Raw genomic sequence first — 11302 nt, 5'->3', positions numbered from 1 at the left:
GCACGACTCAACCCAGTGCTACGAACAAAGGACAACGCTCGTCCAGCCGTAGTTCGTAGTCTGTATCTTAAACTCCCTATTTAATTGACTTTGACCGACAGAAGCCTAGTGGTATCAGTTCAGAAGCGGTTACCAAGTCGGTCCCTCGAGGCTTTCTGAAAGTCAGTCTGTTGGAGAAAGGTACGAAGTTTTCATTTGTATTAATCGCCAACTCGACTGAAATCGAATTCCACCACGAAAGTCAGAGGATTTTTTGTGGGTCACTGATCCGACCCCTGTTCCGACATGTTCAGCAGATGTTATAAAGCATTGTACGTTTCATTAATATTATAATAGCACAGTCAATCTTCCTGGAGTAATTATGTTGTTCAAAATAAGAGATGGTAGTGGAGAGAGAAAATACTTAATTACAGCAAGTAATTTAACGGAGCTTACGTTAACCTTAAATAAAAGTAGCTAGTAAGAACGTACTTTTGAAATGTTCTATATAGTATCATAGTATTGTTTAGATTTTTCCCCTGGGGTGGGGCTTTTTTGACACTTTTGATTGACCTTTCGTTTCCGACCGTGGAGAATTTGATCAAAAAATTTAAAAATTTGTCAAATCCCCGCCCCTCGCCCGCACTCCCCCCCTGCCCCCGCGGGATTTACATTGATAGGTGCATAAGCAGCATGCAGCGCTGCGATGAAGTCCTTGCGCTTAATTCAAAACTGCAGTTAATTCATTCAGTTAATAGCTATTTGTTCAGTGTCTGAAAGCAATAGCCACACTGGTAAGGGAGCTATAAGCAAAGACGTTTTTGACTACAGAAAATACCATAACATACCATAATGCTCTTTGTTTGTCATCCCAAAATTTTAAATATTTAGCAATTGTCTTCAGTTTCTCTTGGGAGTTAAATGGGTTGACAGACAAAGAGCATTATGGTGTGTTATGGCATTTTCTGTAGTGGCCAATAAATTGTTTATTGTTTAATACTTGATTCAAGCAGAGCCTTGTGTTTTACTTTAGATAATCACCCATTTGCTGGATTCAAGGACTTCATAAGTTCAATAAATTTTGGCACTTTTTTTTAGTGATGCACATTGTTTATTGCTAGAATTTTCAAATACATCTGGCACTTAAGTACTTCGTGATTACATCGTAGGTAAGTCCATCGCACAGCATTTGTAACTTTCGCTGTCTTCGATTTCAGCTTCCTTCTTCTCATTTTTGCACGCCTTGTCGAGTGTATATTGGTGCTTTGTATAGAAGCCCTGGGATCTATTCGGCATGCAAAGTCTTGTTGTCAAATAGTAGGTTTTGCCGACAAGTTGTACTTTCTGGTCACATGCATCAGTTGTATAAATACTGGAAGTGCAAACTGAAAAGGAAATTAAGATTAAAGGAAATTGTATATACCGAAATAGTTTAAGGTACGGAGACGGACTTTTAATCAATAAAAAAATGTTACTGTCAGTAACAAACTTTCAACCTTTTCATACCGAACTTTTTACAAAGGAAGATGGGTTTTTTCATCTTGCCCCGAACTCTATAGAATAGTGTAAGATAGCTAAAAACACTTAAAGCGTTGATTTTGTAGAACGTGTGGGGAAGTTTATGCGAAGTGCTTTACGCAACGAAATTGCCCATTTTACGTTTTTAGGGTACGAGGCCGGAGTTATACCTTGTTTTGATACAACCCTTTTTACTTTGTTATGTGATCACTTTTTTTAATTGTTGCTAACTAACATTTTTCACCATTATTTCCACAAAAAACGTTAACTAGCGAAGTTTTAATCAAACGGAACGGTCAACCTCAGTCTCACATTTAGTACTGAAAAGAATTAAAGTACCAAGTTGACAACAGCAGATGGTCTATTGTACGCCATCTTGGATCCGGATTTTTTTCCCGGGAGAATCATCTTATTGAAGGCTACTGTCTGGTTTTGTTGATTTCATTTAATGGACGTTTTCGAAAATTAAAGGAATGCAAGCCAAGTGTAAAAATATATTATCAGTTTAAAACCACAACGTTACCTTGCTTGTTAAAAAGAACGTAGACCACCACAATCAATGATTGAATAAAAACTGCTCTGCGGACCACCATTTTAATCACTCGATCCTAACTCGTTCAACTGCAAGACACAAGAAAACCATCATCACTAAAAATACTAATCACTCTTTAGATACCTAAGAAACAGATGCGTAAATATGATCTCTTTGGTTATGCAAGGAAATGTCTTTTTTTGACACGGGTGTGCTACAATATCTTTTGTGAGAAATATAGACTTCATTAATTGGCAGTTTTACCTTATTTTCTAGTTGAGGCTAACGAGAGGGAAAAAGAGAAACCAGAAACAAAATATATATTTTAAACATTAAGAGACTTGGACAGAGCGAAATGGATTGAAAACTCAGCAAATTCTCTTTTTCATGTTCGTTTTAGCACAGTGAAACAACATACAAAAAAAAAAATTCATATCAGTAAAGAAATACAATGAGGCCTTTCCCTTCGTTGTGGCTAGCTGACTGTCGCAGATCGCCGGATTCTTTGAGCACCTTTATATTAGGCTTTAAGATGCACCCAAAAATAAAAAAGTATAAAAATTGGCCTTCATTCAACGACAAAAGATAACATACATTTTCCTTAAAAATGTCGTTAATTATTTACAAATGTAGTTCGACACTCAAATTTTGTTCGTGTTGATAAAACTTTTTTTTCCTTTTGAGATGGAACCAATTTAACAACGATTCAAACTAAGTTTAATCTGCTCAAACCAGTTCGTTCTGAGTTCCGGCTAGGGTTTAGCCACATGTTCCAGTAGTTTATTACTTTTTCATGTTTTTTTTACAGGACTGATTTTACAACTAAATGTCAAGTTGGTAAAAGTCTGATTAATTTTTTTAAAATGATTTTTAAAATAAATGGTAGTTTCCTGTACTAATTGAGATAAATGCTTTTACCGTATAACAAGTAAATACGAACAAATTAAAACATAAAAAAGAGAAGTGTGATTTATGGAGGAAGACTGATATTTGTCACTGAAGTTGAAAATTTTTACGTAATATCCAAATTTAAACATAAAGCGATTCACGCATGTTTACTGATTTTTTTGTTGTTTCTAGGAAGCTTTAATTGGATGAGAATGTAATTGATTATTTCTGAAAGTTAGACGCGACAAATTAGCAATTTTTGTACTATGTTTTTTACTAAAAGCGATCAATACTCAATAGCATTTCTACATCACGCACGACATTATAATAAAAAGAACGCCCCTCGGTGAAGAAGAAGGTAAAAACCAAGGACAACAACCTTTTTCAACTCCACTTTGTGTATGTGTAAGTTTTGCATATATATATATATATATATCCGACTTTTGGCGCCAAATAGAAGCCATTAGCCGTCTCTAATGGGCTTGCTAAACTGTCAAATGGACCTTATGGTGTTGTGACGTCATTATTAGTACTTGCCTAAATATGGTTAGCATAAATTAAACAAGTTTCCCGCGCATTTTATTCACGAGCTATTTATTAAATTTGCTGCCCACTTGCTGTCCAAAAAACTGGTATAATTCTGCTGGGACACCACTACTGCCGCCATTTTGTATTAGGGTTGTCCTTTGTAGCAGGAGCTTTCTAGCCGAAGCAGCTTTCGAGGAGCTAGGATCTTTGTTGTGCTAGGATCTCCCTACCCAGTCTCAGCTAGGAAAATCCTGTTATAGAAGGATCTTAGCGCTGAGTAGGGACTTTACAACCGTTTGCACGTAAACTCTAGACAGGTGAAAGCATATGGCGCTAAGGATGATCCGCCTTCTATAGGATCCTCCTGTTGTTAGGATCCCCCTCCCTTCATGTTAACTGAGCCCCTTGCAGTGAAACCTTTGCTGGTGATCAGTTACAGACACTTTGATAATACATACATACTTTATATTAGCCGAGTGTGAGGTGTGATATCAGTTGTAAATTACAGACCGAGTTTTTCCATCGATTTATGCGGCCTTCGCGCGAAGCTTTGGCTTCCTGTTTGGTGGAACCAGAAACAAATGCAAGACAAGCGATGTGACAGTCATTTCTGACAGGTGTTAGAAAGAGAAAGCTCTTATTGGTTCACTTAGCACATTACAAAGACTCTCCATCGAAAGTGAAGTCAAAATGTGATTCTGCCGTGTTAGGTTTGAAAAAGTTTATTCGGTCAAAACTAAGAGTTAGCACTGTAAGTTTTAGCTCGAGCTTGAGCCTTCTCGAATTATTACGGCATCATTGCTATTTGCCAGAAAATTTTAGATGCAATCTTAATTTTTTCGAAGGTGATAATTTTTCCGATTCCTATTTCTACCAAATATTCGAATCCGGAAATTTTAGATTTCCTTTTTGCTATGAAAAAGCTAAACTTGGGAGGTGAAAAGTGAAAAATTCAATTTCAGAAAAATCGTGTATGAATGGGACAGTCATCTACTTCTTGTAGCTAATTCTCGGTTTTCACTCACATGAGAAAGCAGAAATAAAAATGGAAATCTTTTAATACAGAAAGTCTAGAATCTGGGAAATGAAAGAAGATAAGTATTCAAAAAGCCTTGCCAAGAATCAGGTCGATGCATGCAATAGTTCATATGCAAGATATTCAGAAAAACGTTTTACCAAAATTTATAAAGCTTTGTATGGAGACGCCATGTTTGTGTCCCTTTCAGGGGCACAAATATGGCCGCCGGAAGCCAATAGAAACATCTGTTTTTGAGTTTTCCTACTTATCCGTGAATTCTTCGCTTGAGGAACTCATAAAGGTTAAAGTAATATTTTTTCTAAGACAAGGAATGTTTATATAGCAAAATGTCCAAAAATCCGTGATGTTTTTAACCCACATAAGAACTTTCCCGGCCGCCAGCTAAATGCCGCGTCACGCAAAAAGCCTGGAAATTCAAGCGTCCTGTATCGCAAAACAAAGAACCCTTTTGAACCGAAAATTTGTTTGTATAAAGGTTTTAAGGTGCTCTAATATCACATGAAAGAAGAAAATCAGAAGAAGCGATAGTTTCTTAGTTTGAATTTTGGTGACATGTGAAAACCAAGATATGCTAGGTAATAATTTTATTTGCCTCTTCATGCAAACAGCAATTTCTGAATCATCAGTTCTAAAAAAGCCGTTGGGTGCCCACATAAGATGAATAAACCTTCCCTGGCGTTTGTAATATATCCTCTCTTTTGGCAACTCAGTGTCGATTAACAATAATTATTTATTTATAATGTTTTGCGAGCCACAGAAATCATTAAACAAAATGTCGATCAAACTATTTTACAGGCCGAGAATTCCACACCCTGGCTCGTTGAGTCATTTGCTAATACGTAAGTCAACCATTTAGAACGTAACGAAATAAACCGAGTTTCTTTGAGTTGTAACCTGGCAAATAGAGTTTTCTTTTTCATACTGACATCTTGTGCATGTTCATCTCTTTGGCATGCTATTTTAAGGCAAGGCTCAAATTTCCAGCGGACTCAGGACACGTCAGCTGTATTAATGGCACTCTGAGTTGTTCCCGATTCGATTGCTTGTTGGTTGCGGACCTTTCGGCTTTGGTTGATTTTTGTGGGATATATTTTGTGGCCATTCAAGAAGGATGAGCCTCCTCTAAACATACCCCTTTGTAATGTTAGCGTTTCCTAAGCAGTTTCGTTCTAATCTTTTTTGAAAGACAAATATAGGTTTAAAGAGAAAATGAAGCAGTAATCACTATTCTCTCATTTTAAGCAGCTACAAAGAATAAAATATTTATAAAATGCTTTAAAATGGCTTTCGGAGTTCTACTCCGCGGCTACCTTTGTCTTTGTTTGCGCGGAATAATTAGAACTGATTAGTTGAAACCTAACAGCATGATATATACAGCTGTTTCGAAAAAGGTTGTCGGATAAAGTGCACGCGGCAATCCCGAAAGGCATTGTGGGTGGTTTTTAGTTCACTGTTTTTCGAAGAAATTTCAAAGAATGGCACAAGAGGCCATGGGCGTATGTTTGCGAGGGCTAAAGGAAACAACAAAAGTAGGTTCGACAGCTACAGTGTCAATAATACCTTTCGGGATTGTCGCGTGCACAGTTTTTGCGACAACCTTTCTCGAAATAGCTGTATACATTTCACTTACTCAACAGCCGTTCAGTCATAGATTAGTTGCTTATATATGAACATAGGAGGTGGAAATTGAAGTTAATTTCGCCTTCGCGTTATTAAAGGAATAAAAGATGTGACGTTTCAGCACATCGCAATAAACTATTGCAGATGATCCGGTGTAATTAATCGCAGTTTACTTTATTGCGACGTGACACCTACAATTAAAACAGTTATTCTAGTCCAGTTGATAATGTTTTGCTACTGTCATTAAAATTATTAAACAAAATGTGGATTATACAATGCAAATAGTTATGAAAAATAGCCACTTTGCAAACAAACACGCTACGGGAAAGCAATTGTAGGCGCAGTGATGATAGTACCTTTTACACCTCGACCCAGAGGCCAATAAAAATAATACCAGTGACACGAGTTCGTATTCTGGTGGCGATACTATTACATATATAGTAGCTTTTTGTGGTTTCAGATTTTTCTTTCGATGCATACTCCAGTTTTCTCCTCTCTTCCATCCTGGAGCGCCCAAACACTCACATCTGCAAGAGTTCTTAGGAACTCTTAGTGTTTCGGTTTCGTTGTTAACGTTGATTGGGCTGTAATCTCCTGGGCGGGTGAGGGAAGGGGGGTTAGGAAGAGGGAGGGGAAAGGGAACGTTGCGGGCCCATTGCCTTAGCCAGTTTGCCGCATGAAAACCACTTATGATCAGGTTGCAGGTGAAAAACATGAAATTTTGAAGCTGACGTCTTTTGATAAAACCTCATGCTACCTTCACAAGGGAGTTTTAGAGAGTGCGTTTCCCCAGGAGAATCCAAGATTAGAGTTTTGAACTCATGTTATATATTTTTGTTACGTATCACCGCTCGCAGGATTTTTTTAAAACAAGTTTCCCTTACAGGAATTGTTTTTTGGGAATTGTCATGCCACTTCCGGTTATTTCTAACGGTCCGTGCCTAAAAAAAGCCTTAATAGATCACGTAACAATAATCAACATCCAAATCAACAACAATCAACATACAAAGTTATTCACCCAGGAAGAACGCTTAAGCTAGCTGGAATAGGTGACAACTTCAGTTGAGACCGCCCGGCTTTCTCTCGTTTTTCAGCCTCCCTAAGAAGGGAAAAAAAAGCTTTCCCTCTCCAATGCCATGCCGCTTTTCGAGCTACCTGCTAGAAACAACTGAAACAACCCAATGTTTCATTTTAGGGGAGATGGGAAGGGCGCAAATTGTTTGAGGACATTGTCTCGGCAATTGTTTTAGCCGATCGCCGGTGTGCTTTTTCCGGATAGTATATCCCCGAAAATAACCCAGTCGGAGTGTGAGTTATTTAGCTTGAAAATTCATTTTTGGCTCGAAGGAAGGTGGCTCCGTCATTAATACTGGAGCATTTAGCTGTGACAAGTTTTTCATTTTTCACGCGATGGCTGCGAAACTTTGGAAAGAACAACAGAAGTCATTCGGTAATAATGTGAAATATTCCGGCCGATTTCATTGATGGTAAATATTTCTTGAGAAATAAGCGCTTAAAAAGACCCTACTGTTCAAAGAAAATTATTGATGTAAATAAACAAAGGTACTGGTCAGGACAGTTCTATATGAGGTTCCATGGATAACAGGTAGCTTAGAATCCCAATACCTTTTTCCGGAATTGGAAGCAACGTACAGCAGGAAAAGCCGTTGAGGATGCATTGCAATTCATCAAGATGTATGTAGCAGGAGTTTGAACCACAACTGCCAAAGGATATTTTAAAAATGTCGAGGAACAAGTCATTCGACGTCACAGCAAGGTTTGGAGCAATTTATAGAATATAGTGCTTCTAAAACTAAAAAGTACCTTTTAAAGAATAGCAAGATAGGCAATCGGCTTTTGTTTTCAGAATAAGCAAACATTGAATTTACTTGTCCCGAAAATTCGAACTGTTGGCTTCTTCTACCTGATAGTAATTTATTTTTGAAATTCCATACAATTTCACGGCTGAATTTTGAGCGACTTTTAGTTACGGACTTCTGCTACAACGATTTTTCTGAAATTCCTCTGGCATATTTATTATATCAATATAATTAAAGCCGATACCAGAAATTTCAGTAAAAATATCAGCAATTTTTTTTACTAAACGCGATTTTCTTTGAACAGTAGGGTTCTTTTAACCGCTAATTTAGCAAAAAATATTCACCATCAATGAAATCGAAATAATTCGTATTATCATTCCATGCAAATGTTTCTTCCTTTTCATTGGCCTAGAGCCCACCACGTGACCTGCAAATAACTGCCTACAAATAATGGTGTGCTCATGCGCCATGTCGTTCAACTGTTTTTGGCTGAAAATACTATTCTCATGCTCATGCGTAAATGAAACCACGCTTTTCTCCTTCTTGTGATCGCTCTTGCGTGAAAATGCCGAGATCGCCTCGCTTCCCAAAGATATTCCTTAAAAAACAAACTCGGTGATCGAATGGTAAAACAATTATTGAACTCGGTTATCGCAAAATATCGTGATTTGTCAGTGTCTCGCAGATCACTTATTTCAGCCTTCAGCTTCGGCAAATAATTGATCTGCTCGCCACTGACAAATCACGATATTTTGCTCAACCTCGTCCAATAATTACTAACTATTGCCGAATGATATCTGTTGTTCTTTGCAAAGTTTCTCAGCGTGTAAAGGCTACACATGCCCAAGAATTGTTTTGGAGTGTTTTTATCTGCTCATTATACTCCATTTTAAGAAATTCTCAACTTGAATCTGACGTTTGCTGTTTGCCGTAAGCTCGGCTCTTAACCTCTTTATGGATTGTGTATCGTGTCGTCCTGTGCCTCTACTAGGCAGTCCTAGACCACAAGAGCCACGCACGGCGAGTGAAAATGTAAAATTATGCAAATTTATGGTTTTAAGGTGGAGAGATTGGGGCGCTCGGACCCGGGCTTCCGCCATCGTTCTTCGCAACTTCGTCGCTCTTCCCTCACGCGTGCTCTTGATCTACTGTGACTCTGCTTTCTCACCCGGCGAGATGCCAACGTATGATTGCCTACTGAAAGGGAAATCACTCCGTCGATGTGAATCCTCTGCCGTCTACAGACAAGCAAAGACTTCAATGCTCTTCTATATTGCGCCAGCCGCCAAGCGTAGATGAGAGGATCAAGAGCAAACTTAAGGAACAACACATCCGCGGAGAACAAACCTGCAAGGTGAAGCCTTAATAATTCAAGCCTTTTTAGATCCTTCCAGTGATACTGCAAGTAGAAAAAGACTGTTACAGGGAGGGTGCAAGAGATAACAAATGTAAGCAGTAAAAGATTGACGATAGTAAATTGTCTCTCTCTTCTGTTATTTCTATGAACACCTTGCCCTTTGCCCAAAAAGTGGTTGGCTTTCCAAGAGTGCAGTCTCCTCATCTGGGTTTTGAATGCTCTGTATAAACAAAAGTACCCTACGTTCAGTAACAAAAGACTTCCAGTCGTGTGGAAGTACAAGTCCATTTTTAGGAAGGCCGTTTCTGCCACTCTGCTTGCCGACAAAATGGCAAACATTACCGTGTACACCCAAGTTAAGATCACACTTGCTATAACTCGACTCTTCGTAACAAGCACTTTGTGCTTGAAGGGGAAGTTTATCGCTGTAAATTGACTCCAAGTAAACAACAGCAGAATTATGTAAGAGCTGTTCATTGTGGCTGCGGAAGTGAAATGAGCAAAATGTCCTGCTTTTTGAAGTGATGGAATAATCGATGAATCTCGCCTTTTTACACTAATGTAAAGACCAATGTGCTGAAAAGCGGTTAACGGACATGCTGTAATACCTGTGAGAAAGTCAGCGACGGCTAAGCCAATCACAAAAAACGTATTTGGTGTGCGGAAAGTTTTAAACGGATCCTTCCAAATCGCGAGCAGTAGAAGGCCATTCCCCAGGGCTGTTACTAAAGTTACTACAACAAGAAAAACTCCTGATGCGATATGCGAACCAAGATATATCTGGATGATTTGCTTCAAGTCTTCTTGAGTTTGCGAAGTAGTTGAGGAGTTCGTCATCTGTTTTCAAGTCAGTGATTCCTACCCCCGAATCAGTCTCTCATCCACTGTTAGGTTTCAGTCTTCACGCGGAATGGGCTTAAATGGCTAGTAAAAGTCTGGCAAGTGACGTTAATATGAGAACGAAGATACCTCTGGGTGAGTTGCTTCGGTATCGAGTTTGCGGAGAACTTATGGAGTTCATTATCTGTAATAAATTCAGTGATTCGTACCGGAGTCAGTTTTTCATCAACTGTTCGTTTGCAATCTTCAGAATGGGTTTAAAATGGCTATTAAAAGTCTGGCAATTGACGTTAATTTGACAGGAAAAGCTGACTTCAGCAGCTGTGTGTGTTTAAATGAAAGATTGCCGATTAAAAGTTGGTAAACCTTTAATGCTGGAGTAGTGATGAATCAGGCATTTTCTTGCGTAATTCTTTTGTCTGCTATGTAAACAAAGCCAAAAAAAAAGGAAATGTGAAGATACTGAACTTTAAACATTTACTTAAAGATGAAAGGTTTTAAGGCTTCACTTTATAAGAAAGACAAAAAATCGACGGGATTTGCCTGAAGGACGTGTTTTCGCTTTCATCTTCATTGCTAAAATTACAGAATTACCCCCAAAAGCTGATTCCGATTCTGGGAGGGGGGGAGGGTTGGAATTTTTAAAAAGTGGTTTTGAATCTCTTGCAGGGCCGTGTTGTTCGATTCTGTGTTTAGATAACCCAGGGATATTGTGAAAATTAGATTCAGATAATTAACTGAGGAAGCTTAAAAGCAAATTCACATTAGTTCTCTCATTTGATGATTGGATGTTCTAAATCGGCTCTAAAAAGAATAGAACACGTTAACCAAGAAAATGTTTTTGAGCAAAAGGAAATGATACCAGAATTAAAATTTTGCCACATGTTAGCACTTATGGGCCTTCGAACCCAGTGATAAATAAAAAATACATGATATTATACGACGATCTTACACTTCCGAAATAACTGGAAGCCCGAGAGGATAGTTCTGTGGCAACGAAGTAAAACATTTTACACCAGCGCTTTCGGCTTTCGATTCAGAACCATAATGATGTACCTTTTCTTTAATTGCCGGAAAAAAAATGTTCACGTCGTTCCTTTGACCAGCTGTAAGCTGTTGGTAAGTAAAGCCTCCAGTTTTTAATGCCATTTGAGCGACTGAGTTCGCCCGTGAATTCTGCC

The 11302-nt window shown here is 38.4% G+C and overlaps 1 protein-coding gene across 1 annotated transcript; it reads right to left on the bottom strand.

Moving 5' to 3' along the window:
- Positions 1-8972: 8972 nt before the first annotated feature.
- LOC140945487 (histamine H2 receptor-like) lies at positions 8973-10369 on the bottom strand. The gene has a single exon (XM_073394505.1). The coding sequence runs from the start codon at positions 10116-10118 to the stop codon at positions 8973-8975; it is 1146 nt and encodes a 381-aa protein (XP_073250606.1). The 5' UTR covers positions 10119-10369.
- Positions 10370-11302: the final 933 nt, after the last annotated feature.

Source organism: Porites lutea, chromosome 8 (genome assembly GCF_958299795.1).
Source record: "Porites lutea chromosome 8, jaPorLute2.1, whole genome shotgun sequence".
NCBI classification, from domain to species: Eukaryota; Metazoa; Cnidaria; class Anthozoa; order Scleractinia; family Poritidae; genus Porites; species Porites lutea.
The sequence above is the reverse complement of the archived record's forward strand: the minus strand, read 5'-3'. Positions and strand labels throughout refer to the sequence as shown.

Excerpts from the sequence above, each read along its gene's own strand:
- LOC140945487 (XM_073394505.1), bottom strand. The coding sequence starts at position 10,118 with ATGACGAACTCCTCAACTACTTCGCAAACTCAAGAAGACTTGAAGCAA.